The sequence below is a fragment of the Tachyglossus aculeatus genome, chromosome 16 (assembly GCF_015852505.1).
Source record: "Tachyglossus aculeatus isolate mTacAcu1 chromosome 16, mTacAcu1.pri, whole genome shotgun sequence".
Taxonomy (NCBI): domain Eukaryota; kingdom Metazoa; phylum Chordata; class Mammalia; order Monotremata; family Tachyglossidae; genus Tachyglossus; species Tachyglossus aculeatus.
Genome location: NC_052081.1, coordinates 41,569,716 through 41,593,525, shown reverse-complemented (window position 1 = coordinate 41,593,525; position 23,810 = coordinate 41,569,716). Strand labels below are relative to the sequence as shown.

The following is a 23,810-nucleotide window of genomic DNA, read 5'->3' as shown; positions in this document are numbered from 1 at the left end:
TGGTCTCAGGGGTTGTGAGCAACACCCCAGCCTTGTCGCTCCTCAGATAGACTGGAGTCCAGCTTGAGTCCAGGATGCTTTGTGCTTTGTGCCCTGAGGCTCAGCCGGGGTTTAAGGTGGAGTGTTTCTGACGGCCTGACAGCCGGCCACCCTTCCTCCCAGCCTCAGCCACCTGCTGCCGGGCTGCACTGACTTTGGGGTCTCCAGAGTTTTGGCCGTCACTTTCGTTATGCTCCTGAGGGGCAGGCCAGACTGACCAACGGGAGGCCAGTCCTGTGGCCAGAGAGCCAAGGTCTGGCCCGCCTGCCCCAGCTGGTGATGCTGTCCAAACCCCGGGAGTCCTAGGGATGTCTTGGAGAAGAGGCGGGTGTCTGTGCCCTCATGCTCCCTTTGTCTCCACTTTGCTGTTTATCCCCATAGCAGTTCCGAGCCCGCGGAAGAGGCTGGGGCCGAGGCAACTACTCTGGAAACAACAACAACAGTAGCAACAATGACTTCCAGAAGCGGAACCGAGAGGAGGAATGGGACCCAGAGTACACACCCAAAAGCAAAAAGTATTACCTGGTAGGTGTCGGGAGGAGCCAGGGGAGGGCCACGTTGGATGACCTCACCCCACCCCCTCCTCCTCCTCCTGGGACATGACCTGGGACAATCGATTGGACCCCGCTACCCGTCCCCACCGGGTAACTGGGCACAGCTAGAACCCTCCCCAGGGAGGTACAACCCTTGATTGAACCTCAGTGCCCCTGGTCTGGGAACCCAGAGGTTCCCTAGAGGAGGCCCGCAGAGGCAGCAGAATCCCAGGTGCCCGAGGGAGGGAAGAGCCCATCTCTTCTGGGTTGGGGGAAGAGGGACGCAGGGCAGGCACTCTCTAACAAATGTTAAATCCAAGTTACAAACACGTGAACCTCCCAAACTCGAGAGCAACCCGAGCCTGCCTTTCAGAGCAGAAAGCCAGGGCTCTGGGGTTACTGGAGTGGTTGGAGTGACCAGAGCTGAGTTGATTTCATTTTGGATCAAAAGGGAGTGGGGGGGTGGGAGTCCCTGCAGCTGGGATCAGAGGCTGGCAAGGCTAGGTAGGTGCTCTGAGTTGGCGGGGCAGAGGAGGAGAGCTGTGTGTGCGTCCGTGTGTGTGTCTCACAGTGACAGAGAATGTCCACAGCAAGCTACCTGAGAACTTCCCTATCTCCCTATTCCCTTTCCCTTCCTCCGCCCCAGGGGGTGGTCTGGGGATGGGCGGGGGCCGTGGGAGGCACCGGCAGCTTCTCCCGCTCCCGTGGGTCGGGAAGCACCCGGGACTAAGGGGAAGGGTCTGTCTCCCGGCAGCACGACGACCGAGAGGGTGAAGGCGGCGAGAAGTGGGTGAACAGAGGTCGGGGCCGGGGGGCCTTCCCTCGGGGGAGGGGCCGGTTCATGTTCCGGAAGTCCAGCACGAGCCCCAAGTGGGCCCACGACAAGTTCAGCGGGGAAGAGGGCGAGATCGAAGACGACGAGAGCGGGACCGAGAACCGGGAGGAGAAGGACAACTTGCAGGCCCCCGCCGAGTAGAGCGCCGAGTCTCCCCGTGGAGAGAGCCTGAGGCCCCGGAGGAGAGAGGCACCCGGGGAACACCAAATCGCCGAACAGAGGATCCTGCAAAATCCAACGAAAATCCCACCAAACTCACGGCAGCATTTCCACACCGAGCCCCCGGACCGGACCGGACCGCCGCCCCAGACCGGAGCCGATCAGATTGACTGGTTGCGTTTTGGTCCGTCCACTTGCGGGTTCTGTCTGGCTAGGAAGAGGTCGGGCACCTGGGGGGTGGGGGGTGGCCTCTGGCTCTCTGACCTCAGCCTAGGTGGGGGTTTTGTTGTGTGCGGTCTCCTGCTTTTATTTTGTTTTTAGTAACAGGCGCAGAACACCATTATCTGAATTTGATTTGCCCCATTCCGAACCGACCACCTCAATTCCTTTTCATTTTGAGCTGCGAGAAGTGGGCACTTAATCTGGCCGTTTTCAGTTTTCTTACCTCTTTCTACCCCCCCCCCCCCCCAAATCCTCCATTCTCCCTCTCCCCACCACCATCACCTGGTTTTCTCAAAAAGTCCTACTACCCTCCTTTTAGGCTGAGGTGTGCAGAGTTAAAACCAATTAGAGGCTTATAATTTGGGAAAAAGCGTTTTTGATTCTTTGGAAAAACAGCAGTGCGAGTGAGTGAACATCGAAATGTCAAAATGAAGCTGGGACCAAACAGCAATGATGGTTTTGTTTTTTTTTTTTGAACCACTGATTTTTGTATGGAGTGGGTGAGTAAGGGCCTTCTCTTCTCTTTTCTTTTTTTCTTTCTTTCTTTTCATTTTTTTTTTTTTTTAACCACCTTGTGTTTTCCTTTGATGTTGGAAGTTAACCAGGTTTTGTATTGTAAAGTCTCGGCCCCTCCTTCCCCTGCTGTCCGGATTCCAGCTCAGGCCCGCCGCTGGCCGTCTGCGCTCCAATCCCAAAGCGATTTCAGAACTGTGTGTATCCTCTTGGGCCCCGGGACATCAACTCGAGGGCAGTTTCCGGTGTGTTTTCTAAGCAACTTCGGAATGCTACTAGCGTAATCAAATATGAAAGGAGATAACATAATTTTTTCAATATTTTTATTAATCTTTTTATAAAACAAAAAGAAACTCCTATGATTGGTTATTGGAAGGTGGTTGAGGCTTGGGTTTTTGTTTCTCTTACTTTTTTTACCTTGAGCTTTAAATTGAAATTTTCTTGAAGATGTTTGGTGGGGCGGGGGGGGCGGGGGTTAAAAAAAAAGTTCTCTCTTGTGACTAGTCCTTGGGCTCACCTGACCTGTAGTCTGATTCCCATGCAGGTGAATCACATGGAGTTATGCATATGTTGTAAAAAGACACTCTCCCCCTACCACGCCTTCCCCAGGCTCCTCAGTTCTTCTCCCTCTCCCTGCCCTATTCCCCCCCCCACCCCGCAACTTCTCTCCCTCCCTCTCCAGATTTGTTGTGCTCCTTTTTTTTTTCCCCGATTTGCTAAATTTCTATAGTTCAGTTTGTTTTACTTGGACAATTCATGTTTAGAGGGGGGAAAAAACCCTGAAGATTGTTTCACTCCTGCAAATAAAAAAAAAATAAAATGAGCTGTAGATGTACACATGCTTCAGTTGGTGTCTTTATCGGGCCCAGGGCCTCGCCGGCCCCGCTGACTTTTCTCTCCAGGCAGGTGGTGGAAAAAACAGCAGCCCCACCCCACAAATATTCCAGCAGAACTTGGCCACTCTGCAGGTTGTGGGCCCCACTTGGTCCATTCATTCGTTCAGTCGTACTTATTGAGCACTTACTGTGTGCAGAGCACTGTACTAAGTGTTTGGGAAGTACAAGTCGGCAACATACAGAGATGGTCCCTACCCAACAGCGGGCTCACGGTCTAAAAGTCTAGTTGGGTGGTTTCTTCAGAGATGAAAGGAAATCAAAGTCAAGAGGCCAGGATGGCTATCTGGGTTGGAAGGCCTCTGGGCCAACCCATCCACGCGGGTGGCTGGGAAACAAAGCCGTAGGGCCAGTTGGACTCTCGTGTTTGTTTTCTAAATAGTCTCTGGGACCTACGAAGCGCCTGCTCTTCTTGGGGAGGACCCACGGGGCTGAGAGGACAGTTTGGGAGGCCTGCCGTGAACTCTGCCCCTCCTAACCAAGTGAGTTCCAGCAATAACAGTGCCAGGTTTCCTTAGGGGTCAACACGGCTTGAGCCATAATTGGTGTGTGCGGAGGGGAGAGGTTGCCCATCCGTCCATCTTGTCTGTCCCGGCTTGGTCGGCCGTGGCCAACTCCACGTGAGAGGAGTCGGTATCCCCGGGCTGCGGATGAGGGCAGTGGTTTTGTGGGTGCCCAAGCTTGGCCTTGGGGTCGTCGGGGCTCCGGCCTGGCCACCAAATAGGGCTCCGTGATGTCAACTACTGGCACAGTGGGGGCAAATAATAATAATGATGGCATTTATTAAGCGCTTACTATGTGCAAAGCCCTGTTCTAAGCGCTCGGGAGGTTACAAGGTGATCAGGTTGTCCCATGTGGGGCTCACAGTCTTCAACTCCCCCTTCTAGATTGTGAGCCCGCTATTGGGTAGGGACCGTCTCTATACGTTACCAACTTGTACTTCCCAAGTGCTTAGTCCAGTGCTCTGCACACAGTAAGCGCTCAATAAATACGGTTGAATGAATGGACGAACCCCCGTTTTCCAGATGAGGCCCAGAGAAGTGACGTGACTTGCCCAAAGTCGCCCAGCTGACAATCAATCGATCGTATTTACTGAGCGCTTACTGGGTGCAGAGCACTGTACTAAGCGCTTGGGAAGTCCAAGTCGGCAACATCTAGAGACGGTCCCTACCCAACAGTGGGCTCACGGTCCGGAAATTGGCGGAGGCGGGATTTGAACCCGTGACCTCCGACTCCCACCGTGCCACGCTGCTGTTTCTCTGCTTCTCGCAAAGGTGTCCTGGGGGGTGGCGGGGTCGGATCGCGTCGCTCCTCTACGCCCCCTCGCGGCTGCACCTGGCGCCACACCCCGCCCCCCTCCGCGCGCGCGCGCGCCCCCTCGCGGCTGCACCTGTCGCCACACCCCGGCCCGGCCCGGCGAGCGCTCAGCCGAGAGGCCCGGACACCATGGGTAGGGCGGCGACCGGGCCCGACCGGACCGGACCGGACCGGACCGGACCGGACCGGACCGGACCGGACCAAGAAGGGAGGGAGGGAGGGAGGGGGGGGGAGGGAGGAAGGGAGGACCCCCGGACCCTGGGGTCTGCCTTGGGTGACTGACTGAGTGTATGTATACACTCACCTGTGTGTGTGTGTGTGAGGGTGCCTGGGGGTTTCTCTGTGTGTGTGTGTGTGTGTGTGTGTGTGTATACCTGTGTGCGTGAGGGTACCTCCGTGTGTGTGTGTGTGTGCGCCTATACACTCACCTGTGTGCGTGAGGGTAACCTGGGAGTTTGTGTGTGTGTATATGTATGCGTGAGGGTACCTCCGTGTGTGTGTGCGCGTATGCATTCACCTGTGTGCGTGAGGGTGCCTGGGAGTTTGTGTGTGTGTGTGTGTGTGTGTGTGTGCGTGTATACCTGTGTGCGTGAGGGTACCGCTGTGTGTGTGTGTGTATACACTCACCTGTGTGCGTGAGGGTATCTGGGAGTTTGTGTGTGTGTGTGTGTGTGTATACATTCACCTGTGTGTGTGAGGGTGCCTGGGAGTGTGTGTGTGTGTGTGTGTGTGTGTGTATGTGTACCTGTGTGCGTGAGGGTACCTCTGTGTGTGTGTGTGTGTGTGTGTGTGTGTGTGTGTATGCACTCACCTGTGTGCGTGAGGGTACCTGGGAGTTTGTGTGTGTGTGTGTGTACCTGTGTTCGTGAGGGTACCTCTGTGTGTGTGTGTGTATGTATGTGTGTGTACACGTACCTGTGTGCGTGAGGGTGCCTGGGTGTGTGTGTGTGTGTATACGTACCTGTGTGCGTGAGGGTACCTGGCTCTGTGTTTGTGTGTGTCTGTGTATATTCCTGCGTGCGTGAGGGTACCTGTGTTTGTGTGTGTGTGTGTGAGTGTGCCCTTCCCGGGGCAGAGAGCTTGGGCGCCGGCCCAGCGGGGAGCTGGCCGTCGGCCCCTCGAGGGCCCGGGGCGGCCGGTCCTCCTCCTCCCCTCCGGTCCTCTCACCTCGCGGTCCTTCCTCCCTCCCTCCCCCTGGTCCTCGTCGTCGTCGTCGTCGTCGTCGTCCGTCCGTCCTCCTCGTGGTCCCGCGGTCCCCCGCCCCCAGAGGTGCTGGTCGTGTGGGGTTACCGGGCGCGGCGGCGGGAGGAGCTGAGCCTGGCGGCCGGAGACGTGGTGCGGGCCGTGCGGCGGGGCCCCCGGCACGGGTGGCTGCGAGGGCACCTGCACGGCCAAGCCGGACTCTTCCCGGAGCCCTGCGTCCAGGTAGGTCAAGGACCCCCGGGACCCTCGGGACCCCCGGGACCCCCGGGACCCCGGCCCGGCACCTCCCCCTCCAGCTCCCTGGGCGGCCGCTGGAATGAGGGCTGGTGGGGGCCGACCCTCAGACCCCCAATGAGGCCCCCACCCCCCTTAGCTCCCTTCCCGATCCGTCTCTCCCCTTTCCCTCCTCCGTCGAAGGCCAGTGTGGCTTAGTGGCTACAGCAAGGGCCTGAGTTCCAATCCCCACTCCGCCACATATCTGCCGTGTGACCCTGGACAAGTCACTTCACTTCTCTGGGCCTCAGTGACTTCACCCGGACAACGGGGATTAAGAATCTCAATGTGGGACAGGGACCGTGTCCAACCTGATCACCTTGGATCTACCCCAGTGCTTAGAACAGTGCTTGGCACATTGTAAGTGACTTCATCCGGACAACGGGGATTAAGAATCTCTATGGGGGACAGGGACCGTGTCCAGCCTGATCACCTTGGATCTACCCCAGTGTTTAGAACAGAGCTTGGCACATAGTAAGCGACTTCATCCGGACAACGGGGATTAAGAATCTCTATGTGGGACAGGGACCGTGTCCAACCTGATCACCTTGGATCTACCCCAGTGCTTAGAACAGTGCTTGGCACATTGTAAGTGACTTCATCCGGACAGCGGGGATTAAGAATCTCTATGTGGGACAGGGACCGTGTCCAACCTGATTACCTTGGATCTACCCCAGTGCTTAGAACAGTGCTTGGCACATTGTAAGTGACTTCATCCGGACAACGGGGATTAAGAATCTCTATGTGGGACAGGGACCGTGTCCAACCTGATCACCTTGGATCTACCCCAGTGCTTAGAACAGTGCTTGACACATAGTAAGTGACTTCATCCAGACAACGGGAATTAAGAATCTCTATGTGGGACAGGGACCGTGTCCAACCTGATTACCTTGGATCTACCCCAGCGCTTAGAACAGTGCTTGGCACATAGTAAGTGACTTCATCCGGACAACGGGGATTAAGAATCTCTATGTGGGACAGGGACCGTGTCCAACCTGATCACCTTGGATCTACCCCAGTGCTTAGAACAGTGCTTGGCACATAGTAGGTGTTTAGCAAGTAACATCGTTATTATTATTCCCTCTATTCCTTCTTCCCCCTCCGATTCTCCTCCACCCTCATCCCTCCTCCGGCTTCAGGAGATCCCGGAGAGTCTCCGCGACAGCGGGGAGAAAAGGCGGCCCCGCTCCGTGCGCCAAGGTGAGTGGGTGAGGGATCTGGGGCCCTAGGGCGAGAAGCAGCGTGGCTCAGTGGAAAGAGCCCAGGCTTGGGAGTCAGATGTCATGCGTTCAAATCCAGGCACCGCCACTTGTCCGCTGTGTGACTTTGGGCAAGTCATTTAACTTCTCTGGGCCTCAGTGACCTCATCTGTAAAATGGGGATGAAGACCGTGAGCCCCCTGTGGGACAGCCTGATCACCTTGTATCCTCCCCAGCGCTTAGAACAGTGCTTTGCACATAGTAAGTGCTTAATGCTTTGCACATAGTAAGCGCTTAGCAAATGCTATTGTTATTAATAATGATAATGGCATTTGTTAAGCGCTTACTATGTGCAAAGCAATGTTCTAAGCACTGAGCACTGTTAGTATTATTATTATAACTCTGCTTCTGCCTGACCTGCGCTGGCAGCACCCTCCGTGCCCTGGCCCTCCATTGGGAGCCTGTATTTCTGGGTCCCATTAATGAGTAGCGGCTGCCGTTGTTCTTCCCACCACCCCAATCCCACTTCGGTGCGGCCTCGGCTCGGCTCAACTGGGGCTGGGTCTCCCAGCCAGTGGGGAGGGCAGGGGGATCAATCAATCAATATCAATCAATCAATCAATCGTATTTATTGAGTGCGTACTGTGTGCAGAGCACTGTACTAAGCGCTTGGGAAGTACAAGTTGGCAATATATAGAGACGGTCCCTACCCAACAGTGGGCTCACAGTCTAGAAGGGGGATGATTTTGGGGGGAGGAGGGGACCATGCCGGGGGTTAGGATTGGGGTTGGCCTTTGGGGGGGGGGCGGACCCCCCACCTCCCCCCCCCCACCCCTGGGGTCCCTCTCTTCCAGGCCATCCGCCCCCTGAACGATGGTGTAAAGTGAGCTTCGACTACAGGCCGGAGCGTCCGGACGAGTTAGCGCTGCAGGCCGGAGAGCTAGTGCGGGTGCTACAGGAGGTGAGGAGGGTAGGGGGGCGGGGGAAGGGACAGGAATTGGGGGCCGGGGGGCGCAGATGCGAGTTTCCTGGAGGAGGGACTCAGGCAGGGTGGTCCCAGGCCTCTCAGGCCTCTAACTCCCCCCTTGCGGTCCCCTCCAGATCGAAGACGGCTGGTGGCTGGGGAAGAAAAATGGACAGCTCGGCGCCTTCCCCTCCAATTTCGTGCAGGAGGTCACCCCGGGACCAACGGGTCAGGTTTATTCATTCAGTCGTATTTATTGAGCGCTGACTGTGTGCAGGGCGCTGGACTAAGCATTTGGGAAGTACAAGTCGGCAACATATAGAGACGGTCCCTCCCCAACAACGGGGTCACGGGTTAGAAGCGGGAGGCAGACAACACAACAAAACATGGAGACGGGTGTCAAAATCGTCAGAATCAATAGAATTAGGTTTAATAATAAAAATATTTGTTAAGCGCTTACTATGTGCCAAGCACTGTTCTAAGCGCTGGATTACCCTCCCCTTCCCAGCTTCTTCACCCCTCCACAACTCCCCTCGGAGGCCTCCCCTACCCCCCTCAGCCATAGTTATCACAACACCTGCAGAATGGGTTAAGCGTTTACTTTCATTCATTCATTCAATTGTATTTATTGAGCGCTTACTGTGTGCAGAGCACTGTACTAAGCGCTTGGGAAGTACAAGTTGGCAACATATAGAGACGGTCCCTACCCAACAGTGGGCTCAAAGTCTAGAGTGGGCTCACTGTGCTAAGCGCTAGGGTAGATACAAGATAGTTAGGACCCAACCCCTGTCCCACATGGAGCTCACAGTCCAAGCAGATGGGAGAACAGGTGTTGAATCCCCATTTTATAGATGAAGAAACTGAGGTATTCAGATGTCTCTTGCCCCTCTGTCCCCCCTCCCCCAGGAGTCCCTCCAAACTGATCACGTATTTATTCCCCCAGAAGCCCTCATCCCCGATGTGGTTCCCAAGGCCAATGGGGGATCCCGGCCGCACCCCAAGATCACGGAGGAGACATTTGTGAAGAAGGTGGGCTGGTGGGGGGAGAGGGAGGGCTTGTGGGGATGGGGAGAGGGCAGCAGGTGGGGAAGGGGCATTCCTATGCCGGAGCTACCGGGTGACGAGGGTCGCGAGTGTCTCCCCCCACCCCCGGATCCCTCCCCCAAGTCCTCCTTCTGTGTCCCAGATCCCACAGGGAGCAGAGAAAACCCCTCCCATCACGCAATCAGGTGAGTGAATCCCCTCAAACACACTCCCTCCCAACTTCCCAGCTCCCACCCCAGTAATCTCCCCAGCCCCATCACTTCCCCCACCTCCGGCTAGTCCAATCAGTCAATTAATCGATGGTATTTATTGAGCACTTACCGTGCGCTGAGCACTGTACTAAACCCTGGGGAGAGGACAATGTAACAGAGTTGGTAAACACATTCCCTGCTCACAATGAGCTTGTGGTCAAGAGGGAGGAGGCCCTGCCCCTACTTGCCCACCTGCGGTACCCTCCCCCTGGGGGGCGGTCAGTATGACGGAGGGAAACCCTGGGAGGGGGCAACCCGGTGTGGGAGGGGCCGGGGACAATTCCCCATCTGTACGGGCTCCTCAGGGGGTGACCGATCCAGGGTCTCCCCTCACCCCAGAGTGGACCCCGGAGATCTGCCGGGTGATGTTTGACTACGAACCTGAGGCCCCCGATGAACTTGCCCTGCACCGGGGGGATCTGATCCGGGTGCTGAGGAAGGTGGGTAGGGTCACTGGGTAGGGGGCACCTGAAGGTTGTGGGGGCAAGAGGGTCAGGAGGGGGGGCGGGCTGGAGTGGCACAGAAAGGGGCAGAGGAGGCTGGAGACTGAGGCGGAGGCTGCCCGGGACAGTGGGATTCCCCCCTTTTGTCCCCTTCCTCGTGTCTGGCCTTTCCCAGGACACCGAGGACGAGGGCTGGTGGGAAGGGGAGCACGAGGGTCGCCGCGGCGTCTTCCCCGACAACTTCGTCCTGCTGCTGTTGCCCGTGAGTGCTTCCGGCCCCCTCTCCTACGTCTGCCGAGGCCAGCCCTCGGGGTTCCCAGAGACAGCTGCCCCGTCCCCCTCTGTGCCCACCTCCGTCTCCCCGTGTCTCCTGGGGTGCTGAAGCCAGCTGAGGTCACTGGGGTTATTAGTCCCAAAGTCCGTTGGCTCTGGAAGCTTAAATCCTCCTACAGGGTGACTCTTCAGCATCACCATCATCATCCTTGATCTCGTCCATCTGTTTCCAACATTGATTATCCCCATCTGACCTCTCTCTCTGCAACCACTAACCCTCTTCCTCTCCTGGAATCCCTAGCTCCCGTAGCTTGTCTGCCCAAACCCTAACCACCCCAATCCTTCACTTATTCACCCCCTGCCCACTCCCTCCATCCCCTCACCTTCCCTCCACCAATCCAAGCCAGCCCTCTCCTTCCTCCATCGCCCAGCCTCCTCAGTCACCAACCCCTTGACTCCAACACCTTTCATTCCCCAATTCCCTCCATCCCAAACCCCTCCTTTCTCCATCTCCCTCCATCCCCCAGCCTTCTCCATCACCAATCTCCTTCATCCCCAACCCTGTCTCCAAGCTCCTTCACCCCCAAACCCCTCCCTCCCCCAAACCCTTCTGTCCCCTAACCCCCATTTCTTTTGCAGGTCAAGCAACTCCGGCCCACACGGCTGTCTCCCCGGGAACCATGTGAGTCCTGGAGGAAAAGGGAAGGGGATGATGATGATAGTAGTTAAGCGTTTATCGTGTGTCAGATACTGCACTAAGCACTGAGGCGGCGAGCTGGGGAGAATGAGAGGCTGATGAGGAGAAAGGGAGTGGGTAGAGAGTGCTGAAGAGATATAAAGGGGTTGGAGATGGAGGAAGGTCGGGGGTTGCCCAAAGAGTTAGCCCTAACTTCCCCGGGTAGTTCTTGTCCCCTTAGGGGCTGAGACTGGGGCGGTCGTGCCGGGCCCCTTGGTGGGCCTCACCCCCTCATTTCCTCTCCCTGGGCTGGCTTCCTGTGTGCAACAGGGAGCGGAGGGGTGGCGGGTGTATGTGTGTGCTGGGTGCGGGGGGGGGGGGGGGGGGGGGGCGTGGAGGAAGGGAGGCCCTAGCAGGCAGGAGCTCAGAGCAGCCGGTGGGTGTCGGGAACAGAAGCCGGGCACAGCCTGTCTCAACCTAAAAGCATCCCCGCCTCCTTGCTGCTTCAGACTGACCTTTAACCCCTCCTGACCAGGTTGCGGGTACTGAGGGCTCTGGAGGGGTGGAGGGCAGAGGCGGGAGGCGCCAGGGCCCGGGGGCCATCCTGCCCACCCCTCCTGGGCACGGCCGGGGAGGGGAGTGGGGAAGGGGAGGAGAGCGGCATGGAATCCAAGGCCTTGAGCTTGCTCCGGTCCCCTGTGACCCCTTCCCCTCCCACCCCACCAGTGCAGAAGCCAGAGAAGCGAGTCCCCCACCCAGGCAAGGGGGAGAGCACGTTGGGACTCAAGCCGAAAGGTGAGTCGGGGGAGGCCGGGAGGCTGCCTGGGGAGAGAGCTGGGGTCCTCAGGGGAGGTGTTGGTCCCCTCCACTCACCCTCACCTGTGCCCTTCGCTTCCTGACTTGGGGTGGGCTAAAATGGCGGGCCCCATGTGCTACCCGGTGCCCGCCCACGGAGGTGCCAGGGATGCAGGGTCCCCTCCGCTGAGCCCCCTCTCCCTTCTCTCCTCTCCCCGGGGTGGGTGAGTTCTTTCCATCTTCTATTTCCTTGCTGTTCTTCCCTTGCACCCGCCCTATGCCCCTACGACCGGAGAAGCCAAAGAGCCCAAGAAGATGGAACCCAAGGCTCCCCTTCCCCCAGTCAAGAAGCCAGCCCCCGGCCCTCCTGTACCAGCCAAGACCAGACCCCCTGGTCACCCCCTGCCCAGCAAGTATGAGGGAGCGTGGGGCAAGAGAAGAGGAGGTGGGGAACGGGGGCTGAGACCCTAGAGCCCGGTGTGGGAAAGAGGAGGGTTCAGGCTTCCGAACCTCTAGATTCCGGGGGAATGGAGGGCTGGGGTGAGGAGAGGGAGGGGTACTGAGGGACTAAGTTTAGAGGGTCGGATTTGTGTTCCAGGCCTTCTGGGACCAGGCCGGCGACTGGAGAGAGGCAGAGAGCTAGGGACTCAGGTAAGTGCCCCTCCCCAAAGAACCATCCTGAGAGGGAGGCAGGTTGGGGGCTGTAGTTGAGGAGCCCCAAGGACAACTGCATTCTTGGCTTTGTGTTTCACTCTGGGTTCTCTCTGCGTGTTCAGAGTGAGCATATGAAATGTGAGAGTGTGTGCATTGTGAATGGCGGATGTGCAAGGATGGAGACCGTCTCGGGGGGAAGGGGGGTGGACTGTGACTCCCCAGTCCCAGAACTTCAAGAAACGGGGCTTGTGAGGCGAGGGCAGGCTGGTGACAAGAGCCAGTCGATCAGTCAATAGTATTTCATCAATCATCAATCGTATTTATTGAGCACTTACTGTGTGCAGAGCACTGTACTAAGCGCTTGGGAAGGACAAGTTGGCAACATATAGAGACAGTCCCTACCCAACAGCGGGCTCACAGTCTAGAAGGGGGAGACAGAGAACAAAACCAAACACACTTAGAAAATAAAATAAATAGAATAGATATGTACAAGTAAGATAAATAGAGTAATAAATATGTACAAACGTATATACATATATACAGGTGCTGTGGGGAAGGGAAGGAGGTAAGATGGGGGGACGGAGAGGGGGAGAGGAAGCCTTGGAAGAGTACAATACAACAGTCGATAGACACGTTCCCCACCTCAGCAAGGGTGTAAGCATCCTGAGGGGCACCGCAGCAGGGCTCCCGGCTCCCACGCGCCCTCTCTCCACACTCTGACTTCACAGATGGCAACGCCGGCAGCTTCGATGCCATCCCGGTGACTGACACGAAACTCAGCCATCCCACCAGCAAACGGCCCAAGCTCCAGGGTCGCCGTCCACCGTCCTACCCTGCAGCGCACGCTCCGACCCCTGTGAGTGTTGGCCGTCCCCCTGCCAGGGGCAGGGCTGGCTGTTCTGGGGCCTCGGTGGGCGAGGGGAAACAGAGCAGCTCTACTTGGGAGACTGAGCTGGACACCTCTGAAGGTTGGGGCCCAGCAGCGTCCAGCAGCCCCCGCTGTGGCCATCCAGGGTGGAGCAGAGCATCCACCAGGCCTCAGAGCTCCCATCACTCGGACGTCTGTTTGGGGGTGATCGATGCCCGCTTAATAATAATAATGATAATAATTGTGGTATTTAAGCGCTTACTGTGTGCCAGGCACTGTTCTAAGCGCTGGGGTGGGGAGAAGCAGCGTGGTTCAGTGGAAAGAGCCCGGGCTTTGGAGTCAGAGGTCGTGGGTTCGAATCCCGGCCCCTCCAATTGTCAGCTGTGTGACTTTGGGCAAGTCACTTCACTTCTCTGTGTCTCAGTTCCCTCACCTGTAAAATGGGGATTAAGACTGTGAGCCCCCCGTGGGATAACCTGATCACCTTGTAACCTCCCCAGCGCTTAGAACAGTGCTTTGCACATAGTAAGCGCTAATAAATGCCATCATTATTATTATTACAAGCAAATCGGGTTGGACACAGTCTCGGTCCCACATGGGAATCTCCATTTTACAGATCAATCAATCAATCAATCGTATTTATTGAGCGCTTACTATGTGCAGAGCACTGTACTAAGCGCTTGGGAAGTACAAATTGGCATCACATAGAGACAGTCCCTACCCAACAGTGGGCTCACAGTCTAAAAGGGGGAGACAGAGAAGAGAACCAAACATACTAACAAAATACAATAAGTAGGATAGAAATGTACAAGTAAAATAAATAAATAAATAGATAAATAGAGTAATAAATATGTACAACCATATATACATATATACAGGTGCTGTGGGGAAGGGAAGGAGGTAAGACGGGAGGATGGAGAGGGGGACGAGGGGGAGAGGAAAGAAGGGGCTCAGTCTGGGAAGGCCTCCTGGAGGAGGTGAGCTCTCAGCAGGGCCTTGAAGGGAGGAAGAGAGCTAGCTTGGCGGATGGGCAGAGGGAGGGCATTCCAGGCCCGGGGGATGACGTGGGCCGGGGGTCGATGGCGGGACAGGCGAGAGCGAGGTACAGTGAGGAGATTAGTGGTGGAGGAGCGGAGGGTGCGGGCTGGGCAGTAGAAGGAGAGAAGGGAGGTGAGGTAGGAGGGGGCGAGGTGATGGAGAGCCTTGAAGCCCAGGGTGAGGAGTTTCTGCTTGATGTGCAGATTGATCGGTAGCCATTGGAGGTTTTTGAGGAGGGGAGTAATATGTCCAGAGCGTTTCTGGACAAAGATAATCCGGGCAGCAGCATGAAGTATGGATTGAAGTGGAGAGAGACACGAGGATGGGAGATCAGAGAGAAGGCTAGTGCAGTAGTCCAGACGGGATAGGATGAGAGCTTGAATTAGCAGGGTAGCGGTTTGGATGGAGAGGAAAGGGCGGATCTTGGCAATGTTGCGGAGCTGAGACCGGCAGGTTTTGGTGACGGCTTGGATGTGAGGGGTGAATGAGAGAGCGGAGTCGAGGATGACACCAAGGTTGCGGGCTTGTGAGACGGGAAGGATGGTAGTGCCGTCAACAGAGATGGGAAAGTCAGGGAGAGGACAAGGTTTGGGAGGGAAGACAAGGAGCTCAGTCTTCGACATGTTGAGCTTTAGGTGGCGGGCGGACATCCAGATGGAGATGTCCTGAAGGCAGGAGGAGATGCGAGCCTGGAGGGAAGGGGAGAGAGCAGGGGCAGAGATGTAGATCTGGGTGTCATCAGCGTAGAGATGATAGTTGAAGCCGTGGGAGCGAATGAGGTCACCAAGGGAGTGAGTGTATATTGAGAACAGAAGGGGTCCAAGCACTGAACCTTGGGGAACCCCCACAGTAAGAGGATGGGAGGGGGAGGAGGAGCCTGCAAAAGAGACTGAGAAAGAACGACCGGAGAGATAAGAGGAGAACCAGGAGAGGACGGAGTCTGTGAAGCCAAGGTCAGATAACGTGTTGAGGAGAAGGGGGTGGTCCACAGTGTCAAAGGCAGCTGAGAGGTCGAGGAGGATTAGGACAGAGTATGAGCCGTTGGATTTGGCAAGCAGGAGGTCATTGGTGACCTTTGAGAGCGCAGTTTCCGTGGAATGAAGGGGACGGAAGCCAGACTGGAGGGGGTCGAGGAGAGAGTTGTTGTTGAGGAATTCTAGGCAGCGCGTGTAGACAACTCGTTCAAGGAGTTTGGAAAGGAATGGTAGGAGGGATATGGGACGATAACTAGAAGGTGAGGTGGGGTCAAGAGAGGGTTTTTTTAGGATGGGAGAGACATGGGCATGTTTGAAGGCAGAGGGGAAGGAACCAGTGGAGAGTGAGCGGTTGAAGATGGAAGTTAAGGAGGGGAGAAGGGATGGAGCGAGAGATTTCATAAGATGAGAGGGAATGGGGTCAGAAGCACAGGTGGCCGGAGTAGCACTTGAGAGGAGGGAGGAGAGTTCCTCTGAGGATACCGCTGGGAAGGATGGGAGAGTAGCAGAGAGTGTTGAGAGCCGGGGGGTTGGAGAAAGGGGGGGAAGAGACTTTGGGGAGGTCGGACCTGATGGATTTAATTTTGTTAATGAAGTAGGAGGCCAGATCGTTGGGGGTGAGGGAAGGAGGAGGGGGAGGAACCGGGGGCCTGAGAAGGGAGTTGAATGTATGGAAGAGCTGGCGGGGGTGATGGGCATGGGTGTCAATAAGGGAGGAGAAATAGTTTTGTCTGGCAGAAGAGAGGGCTGAGTTAAGGCAGGAAAGGATAAACTTGAAGTGAACGAGGTTGGCATGGTGTTTAGACTTTCGCCAGCAGCGTTCAGCAGCTCGAGCATAAGAGCGAAGGAGGCGGACAGTGGCAGTGATCCAGGGCTGTGGGTTAGTGGTGCGAGAGCGGCGAAGGGAAAGGGGAGTGAGCGAGTCTAGCTGAGTAGAAAGGGTAGAGTTGAGAGCAGTAATCTGATCATCAAGACTGGGTAGAGAGGAGAGGGTGGCGAGGTGGGGTGTGAGGCGCTCCGAAAGATGGGTGGGGTCCAGAGAGCAGAGATCTCTGTGAGGGAGTAATACGGATTTACAGGGGAAAGGAGTGTGAGTGAGGAGGCAGGTGAGAAGATTATGATCAGAGAGAGGGATCACAGAGTTGGTGAGGGTGGACACAGTGCAGCGGTAGGAGATGATGAGGTAACCGAGGCACAGAGAAATGAAGGAACTCGTCCAAGGGCTCAGGGCCGACCCTTCTCCCCCAAATCTGACTTCCCCTCCCCTTTTTACCCCAGGAGCCAGGGGCCGGGCAGCCCAGCCCGCCCAAGCCCCCGTCCCCACCCAACCACACCCCCCGCTCCAGCCCCCACAGCGAGACTCCCCAGGCCTGCATCCCGAACCCAGGCTCAGAGCTGGAGGAACCTGGACTGCTCGCAGAGCTGAGGGCAGAGCTGGCCTCTCTGCGGAACCTGCTGGACTTGTTGCAAACGAGGCATGAGTGAGTGTGGGATGGTACGGGGCCAGGGGTGGGGGCTGAAGGGTTGAGGCCCAGACAGGAGGATGGGGCCGTGGGGAAGGGGGAGCTGCCTTGGTCTTGGCCTCTTGGGGGGTCTGGGGACATCCTCCCCCCACCCCCCCATGGCCAGCTGTTGAGCAGGACAATGGAGTGGGGGCCAGGGAGAGACCCAAGGGGTCGATGGGCACAGTCAAGACCCCCCATCCCAGCTGCTGGGAGCCAGAGGTGGGCTAGGCTTGCCCCCCACTCCCGGATGTGACCCGGCCTGCCCTTCAGGCGAGACATGGAGGAGGTCCGATCGGAGATGATCAACGAGCGGGAGAAGAGACTGGCGCTGGAGGTGATGGGGAGGGGCTGAGCTGAGGTGTTTGGTGGGGGCAGGCCTTTACAGGGAGCGGGAGGGGGAGAGCCACTCTTGTGCCTCGGTACCCTAGAGCGAACCCCCACCGTGTCACCCTATTCCTCACTGCCTCCTGCCCCCTGGAATTGGGACACTCCCCCCCGCCACATCTCCCGTGGCTCTTAGCCTCAGTTCTTGGGTTTCCCAGGTCCTGGGGTCACTCTTTCATCGTCCCTCTCTCTGGCCCAGAGTTTGGGAACGGAAGCCCCCGGGCTCTTCCCCGGACCCTCCCCCTAACTTTCCGTCCACACCCGCCCCCCCCACCTTCCCCTCGCTCCCAGGCCCAGGTCCAGAGGGTGAAGGAGACCATGCTGTGACCACGACCCTGGAGCCAGACCCTGGCCGGGAGAGGAGCAACAACCCCCTCCTCTCCTCCGCCGCCCCCCTGTGCCCCCACCATCATCCCCAGTCTAGGAGAGGGGGCTCTGTCTCCTGGGACCACTTGGGGAGCAGAAGCGCAGTCTCCCAGAGGGAAAAGCAGTGTTGGGGGGAGGGGGAGAGTTCCTGGGGTCAAAGGGCATGGACCCGGAGCCTAGGGCCCAGAAACCTCCACACTGCTCCCCAGAGCCTGCAGTTCAGGGGTCAACAAATCCTGAAGGGTGGGAGATTGCAGCTGAGGCCACCACCCTCACCTCTTCCTCCTTCCCTCCTCTTTCTCCCTTCTCTTCCTCGTCCTTCTTTTTTCCTTTCTCTTTCTCCTCCTCTTCCTCCTTCACCCCTCCTCCCCCCACCTTTCCGAGCTTCTGGCTCTGGTTTGGGAGAGAAATAAATTCTGTTTCTACCAGGTGTTTGGCTGGCCTGGTTGGATGCGGGGGAGACGGGAGAGGAGGAGAGGAGAGAATGATGGAAGGGGAAATAGAGGGGGGCAGGGAGGGATGGGAGGAAGAATATAGAGCCACATATCATGGGGGGAGAGGGGCAGGAAATGAGGGAAGTGGGGAGGGGGTTGGGCTGGGCCCTGCTCCAGACCCCTCTCACCTTTGCCCCCCATCCATGCCTCTCCTTGGCTATTCCCCTTCCCCACCTCCCACCCCCAGCCTCGGGCCTGGGCCTCTAGAAGCTCCTGAATGGGACAGGGTCACCTTCCCTCTCACCGCCCCCCAAGCTCCCCCTTCTCCCTCTCTTCTTTCCCCCTCCCGGCTCCTCTCTCCCTTCCCCAACCCCAACTCCTTCGGGCCCCTACAAGCCCCGTCTGCATTCCTGACAGGGGTGGCCTGGGGCCCGCGGGGCGGGGGGGTTGGCGGGCGCACATCTGGCAAACATCTGGCTCCTATTAGCGCTGGAGGCCGCAGCGGTTCCCTGGGAACGGGGCTATTTTTATCAGCCTGGAATGGGGGGGGATGGAGAGGATGGGGGGACGGCCCTAAGGCCGGAGCTGGGGGAGGGCGGCAGGGAAGTGGATCCTTTGGCCTGTCTGAGACCCAAGTGAGGAATTTGAAACAGAAAAACAAATCCAGAGCTTGAGGGATGCATCGGTGGGGTTACTGTGAGCCCAGGAGAAACAGGCTCACCCAATCTCGTCCTTACCTCCCTTGGCCCAGTCCGGCCCAGCCCGTCCCAGAGCGTAGGAGCGGCCCGAGACCAAAGAGGGAAGGCTCGGAGATGCAGAGACACAGGCACGCACTCACACACCTTCAATAATTGCTTATCCAATTGATCAGAGCCATACAGAAGAACAGTCCTGATTGACTAAGCCCTCAGATTCCTGGAATCTCAATTTTCCCTTTGGGCTCTCACCATGAAGTATATATGACATTAACTTTCCGCTTCCCTCTGCGCAGTCCAGATTCAGTGAGTTACAGTGTTTTCGCCAACACTCCACATCCAGGCCCACACCACGCTGCACACAGACCCAGCACACACTCTCTCAAACGAGCCTCACAGAGTCTCTCCCTCACAAATACAGTTACACAAACACAGGGGCCCCCAGCGGGTCGGTGACCGGCTGGAGCCTGGGAAATGGGGCCGGAAATGGTGGAGGGGAAGGGAGGCTGGGGAGGAGAAGGACGGAGGAGGAGCAGCTCAGGATGGAAACTTTCTGTGTGTTGTTGGGGTGGGAGGGAGGGTTGCTGCCAAGGAGTTGGGACCTAAGAAAGTGGCTCCACCATTTCTCCAGTTTCCATTACTGGGGGGTTGGGGTGCCAAATGAATTCGAGGTGGGGGAGAGGGATGTGTGTGTGTGTGTGTGTGTGTGTGTGTGTGTGTTGGTTGGGGGGAGGTTGCTTTCTCCAACGAGCCCAGCAGCTCCTATTCGTTCATTCATTTAATCGTATTTATTGAGCACTCACTGTACGCACAGCACCATAACGAAGCACTTGGGAGAGTAAAATATAACCATAAATATGCACATTCCCTGCCCACAACTAGCTTACAGTCTAAGCAGCCTGTTCTCTCGGCAGTTATTTGTCCCAGCAGCCCCTCCTCTCAGCAGTTCCTACTCCCAGCAACCTCTTGTCCCACCAGCTCTTACTCGAACAGCCCTTTCAATTGTCTGTCTCCCCCTCTAGATCGTAAGCTCATTAGGAGCAAGGATCGGGTCTGCTAACTCTGGTATTGTACTCTCTGAAGCACTTAGGTACAATGCTCTGCACATAGTCAGTGCTCAATAAATACGACTGAGTGATGGATTGTCCCGGCAGCCCCTTCTCCCAGCCCCCGTGAATCATTCCCACCCATTCTGTGGTCTTTCCCCAAGCCGGGCAGCCCCCTCCCTGTGAAGCAGGGCCAGCCATCAGCCAGGGAGGGAACCCTTGGAGGAAGTTTTCCTTCACCCTGGTTCTGTGGAGAGAAACTCTGATGGCCGAGGAAGTGGGGCTAGGACAGTTAAGACACAGAAGTGGCAGCAGACAACTCTCTATGTCATTTTGATTGACTACTTGCCTCTTAACACCTATCCTCTCCCCACCTGGCGGGGGGGGGGGGGGGGGGGGTCCTTCCCTGTCCCCAAGCCCCTACCCCTGGTTCTGCCCCCAAGGGGTGAGAGACCCAAGACCTGGGGAAACACAGGGCAGAGAGCACCAGAGGAGGTCCAAGGCAGGCCCAGGTCCTTGCCCCATCGTCCGAGTCATGGAACGGGAGTTTGGGGAGGGGGGAGATAGTAGCACCATGTAAAGGGTCGATGCCTTAGTCAGCAGCTCCCCCCTTTATGAGTCAATTTAGGGTCAAGGAGAAAGGGGGACCCCAAGAGCTGCCACTTGCCAGCTCCCTGTGCCCCAGCTGAGCACTCCCTTGCACACGAGCTCCCAGCGGGCATGGCTGGACGGGCGATCAGTAATAGTGGACGCGTCCGATGGTGCCCGTGCCCGTGCCCAGGAGGTCCGGCTGCCCAGTCCGCCAGATCTCCCGGAGGATCCGTTCTCGCTCTTCCAGCCGCTGGGCCCGTTCCAGCTCCTCTGCCGAGGCGAAAACGTTCACACTGAGCCCCCCGTCCGGGCCGGACTCCGGGGTCAGCTCTGTGATGGGCAGAGTCTCATCCGGTCCCAGACGGGTCAGCGTGTCCTCCTCCTCCTCTTCTTCCTCGTCGTCGTCGTCGTCCTCCTGCCGCTGCTGGGCCCGGGGGACGGCGCGGGGGTCCCGGCGGGCTGGGGGCTGGGGGCGGGTGTAGGGGTGGCAGGATATACGGATGACCAGCAGGCAGAGGGTCAGCAATAGGCCAAAGCAGACGCCCAGGACAAAGTAGAGACCGAAGCTCTCTGGGTGATCTGGAGTTGGGACGTGGAAGGGTCAGCGGGGGTGGAGGAGAGAGAGGGTCCCCCTTCAGGCCCCCCCCCATTCCCTTCTTTCTGCCCCCCATGGGCAGCCTCTCCATCTTTCCCTCCCTCCTCTCCATTTTTTTTTCCAATTGTATTTGTTAAGCATTTACTATGTGCTAGGGACTGTACTAAGCACTGGGGTAGACACAAGTTAATCAGGTCGGACACAGTCTGTGTCCCACATAGAGTTCATGGTCTTAATCCCCATTTTGCAGATGAGGTAACTGAGGCACAGAGAAGTGATTTGCCCAAAGTCATACGGCAAACAAGGGGCAGAGTCAGGATTAGAACCCAGGTCCTTCTGACTCCCAGGCCTGTGCTCTATCCGCTAGGCCATTCTGCTTCTCAGTTTTTCCTCCGACCACCCACCTACCCATGCAACCATCCAACTCCAGACCCACCCACCAATCACCTCGGATGTGGGCGTAGGCTGCTAAACTGTTGCTAAGCAGTTCCATGTCCCGTTTTCGGGCCTCCATGATGCTCTCTCTGCGGCCAACCTGGGGCTCCACCTGTGAAGGGATGGGTCGGGGCAGAGCTGGGGCTGGAATCCTGGAATTCAGGCCTCCAGGTGTCCATTCTGGGACTCTTTCCTTCATCACCTTCACCTTCTCCTCCTCCTGAGGCAGAGCTTCAGCCCCTCTGCCTTGACCTGATTCCTAATATCTCAATCCAATAGGTTGAAAACCCCTGCCCCACCCAATCCCTCCTGGGGGTGTGTGTGTCTCCTTAACCCCCAACCCCCAATTCCAGATTCCCTGGTCTTCCTTCCTGGGCCTAGAAGTTCCCTTGTCTTCTCAATTAGCAATGCTGGGAAGTTACCACCCACTGACCCCTTTGGCTACTCTACGCCCCCACCCTCACCCCCAGCTCCCAGGCACCTAGAACGGGGTCTAGGGCTGGACCACCCCTCAGTGGGGCAGGAATGGGGCAGGACTCTCCTCCCTCCCCCCTCCACACTTTCGGCCTCCACATTCCAGGCCTTTTCCCTAGCCTTCTTGGTCTGCCCTGCAGGAGGATGTCAGCTGTGAAGGGCATCAGGTAGAGGAGACGGCACAATGTCACCATGGCAACAGGCCACACGCACACCTGAAGTCATTCCGGGCCGGTCTGTACCCGTTCCTTCCATCAGGGCCCTCATCGCCCTCTCTCCTGACCTTCGAGGGGTGAGGAGAAGGGGAGCAGCAATAGATCATCATCAATCGTATTTATTGAGCGCTTACTGTGTGCAGAGCACTGTACTAAGCGCTTGGGAAGTACAAATTGGCAACATATGGAGACAGTCCCTACCCAACAGTGGGCTCACAGTCTAAAATGGGGAGACGGGGAGAAGGAACAGATATACCCTCCCCACAGCACCTGTATATATTTGTACAGATTCATTACTCTATTTATTTTACTTGTACATATTTACTATTCTATTTATTTTGTTAATGATGTGCATATAAGCTACAATTCTATTGATTCTGACGATTTTGACACCTGTCTACATGTTTGGTTTTGTCGTCTGTCTCCCCCTTCTAGACTGCGAGCCCGCTGTTGGGTAGGGACCATCTCTCCATGTTGCCGACTTGGACTTCCCAAGCGCTTAGTCCAGTGCTCTGCACACAGTAAGTGATCAATAAATACGACTGAATGGATATACCCTTCCCCTCTTGATTGGGGTATCCGTGCCTAATGCTAGGGCGCGTTGATGGCTGGGGAGGGGGCAATGCGATGTCTCAGAGAGGTTCATCTGGGCTGGCCTCGTCTCTCCTCTGCGCCCTGGCCTTCTTGTCCACCATGCAGGGGTAGGATCGACCCCCAGGGGCCGGGTGGGAGGTGGGAGGGTCCCGAAGGGGAGAGGAGAGATGAGGAGGGGCAGTCCCATGGCCCGGCCCGCACCCTGGGGTTCACCTCCAAATCCCCCCAGGCCTTGCCTTCATCATCATCATCATCAATCTTATTTATTGAGCGCTTACTATGTGCAGAGCACTGTACTAAGCGCTTGGGAAGTACAAATTGGCAACCTATAGAGACAGTCCCTACCCAACAGTGGGCTCACAGTCTAAAAGGGGGAGACAGAGAACAAAACCAAACATACTAACAAAATAAAATAAATAGGATAGATATGTACAAGTAAAATAAATAAATAAATAAATAGAGTAATAAATCTGTACAAACATATATACAGGTGCTGTGGGGAAGGGAAGGAGGTAAGATGGGGGGATGGAGAGGGGGACGAGGGGGAGAGGAAGGAAGGGGTTCAGTCTGGGAAGGCCTCCTGGAGGAGGTGAGCTCTCAGCAGGGCCTTGCCTTCCTCCGGAGCCAGGCGTCCGAGCGCTGCCTCTGGGGCTGCGAAGCCGGAGGGACGGACAGGCGGGGGTCCTGAAGCCCCCCACGGGACCCCTCCCCTCTTTCCCCTCTTACCTGTCCGGGAGGGATGGGGGGTCCGGCTCAGGGGCCGCCCCCCGGCCTGTCCTGGGCCATGGTGGGAGCCGGTCCTGACGGTCCACTGGCCACCGCAGAGCTGGGGCCGGGAGGAAAGTTTCCTTGGACGAAGGAAGGAGGGAGGGAGGGGCCGAGGGAGGGGCGGAGGAAAGCGCCCCCTCCTCTCCCTTCCCTTCCTTTCCCTTCCCCGTCCCGTCCCGCCCCCCTACAGGAAACGGGAGCCTTCGGAAAACTCAGGCGCCGGGAGAGGGAGACCCCGCCCCACCCGCCACCCACGGTTACCCCCCCCCCCTCCCTTGGCCCAAGAGGCCTGGGGGCTCCAGGCCGAGAGGAGGTTGATTATTAATTATTATTATGATGGTAGTTTGGCAGCGCTTACTATGTGCCAGGCACTGTTCTAAGCGCTGGGGTAGATACAGGCGGGGGGCCCCCACTTTTAATCCCCGTTTTTACAGCGGAGGTAACTGAGGGACCGGGGGTGGTCCCGCGGGGGGCGTCCAGCCCGGCTGGGCTGAGCTAAGGATCGCCAGGCTCGGGCCAGGACTGAGCATGGCCCCTCGGCC

General features: G+C 57.1%; 2 protein-coding genes and 1 long non-coding RNA gene across 8 annotated transcripts in view; 2 read left to right on the top strand and 1 right to left on the bottom strand.

Moving 5' to 3' along the window:
- The window catches only part of THRAP3 (thyroid hormone receptor associated protein 3), a 65,642-nt gene extending 62,506 nt beyond the window's left edge, over nt 1-3,136 (top strand). For 4 of the 5 annotated variants that reach the window (XM_038758380.1, XM_038758378.1, XM_038758379.1 and 1 more), the window contains 2 exons: nt 421-564; nt 1,327-3,136. In XM_038758380.1, the coding sequence (XP_038614308.1) occupies nt 421-564; nt 1,327-1,548 (366 nt within the window). In that variant the 3' untranslated portion in view covers nt 1,549-3,136. The remainder of the gene's footprint in view (nt 1-420; nt 565-1,326) is intronic. The other variant, XM_038758382.1, reaches the window with a different exon arrangement.
- A 13,423-nt stretch (nt 3,137-16,559) lies between these two features.
- Nucleotides 16,560-17,818, top strand: LOC119938792. Its single transcript, XR_005454509.1, has 3 exons — nt 16,560-16,647; nt 16,942-17,005; nt 17,347-17,818. It is a non-coding gene; the product is annotated as an uncharacterized LOC119938792 (long non-coding RNA).
- A 2,178-nt stretch (nt 17,819-19,996) lies between these two features.
- On the bottom strand, nt 19,997-23,314 carry EVA1B (eva-1 homolog B). 2 transcript variants are annotated; one of them, XM_038758235.1, is made up of 3 exons: nt 23,227-23,314; nt 21,230-21,329; nt 19,997-20,766 (listed from the first exon to the last, which is right to left on the bottom strand). In XM_038758235.1, exons 2-3 carry the CDS (start codon nt 21,294-21,296, stop codon nt 20,333-20,335), a joined length of 501 nt encoding a protein of 166 aa, XP_038614163.1. In that variant the 5' UTR covers nt 21,297-21,329; nt 23,227-23,314; the 3' UTR covers nt 19,997-20,332. The 2 variants fall into 2 exon arrangements, with proteins under 2 accessions (XP_038614163.1, XP_038614162.1); XM_038758234.1 differs by lacking the exon at nt 23,227-23,314 and having other exon boundaries at nt 21,230-21,514.
- Between the last annotated feature and the right edge of the window lie 496 nt (nt 23,315-23,810).

Coding starts and splice junctions, on each gene's coding strand:
- EVA1B (XM_038758234.1), bottom strand. CDS start 21,416: ATGAAGGAAAGAGTCCCAGAATGGACACCTGGAGGCCTGAATTCCAGG. Junction 20,767..21,229: donor AGCCTACGCCCACATCCGAG/GTGATTGGTGGG, acceptor TCCCAACTCCAG/ATCACCCAGAGAGCTTCGGT.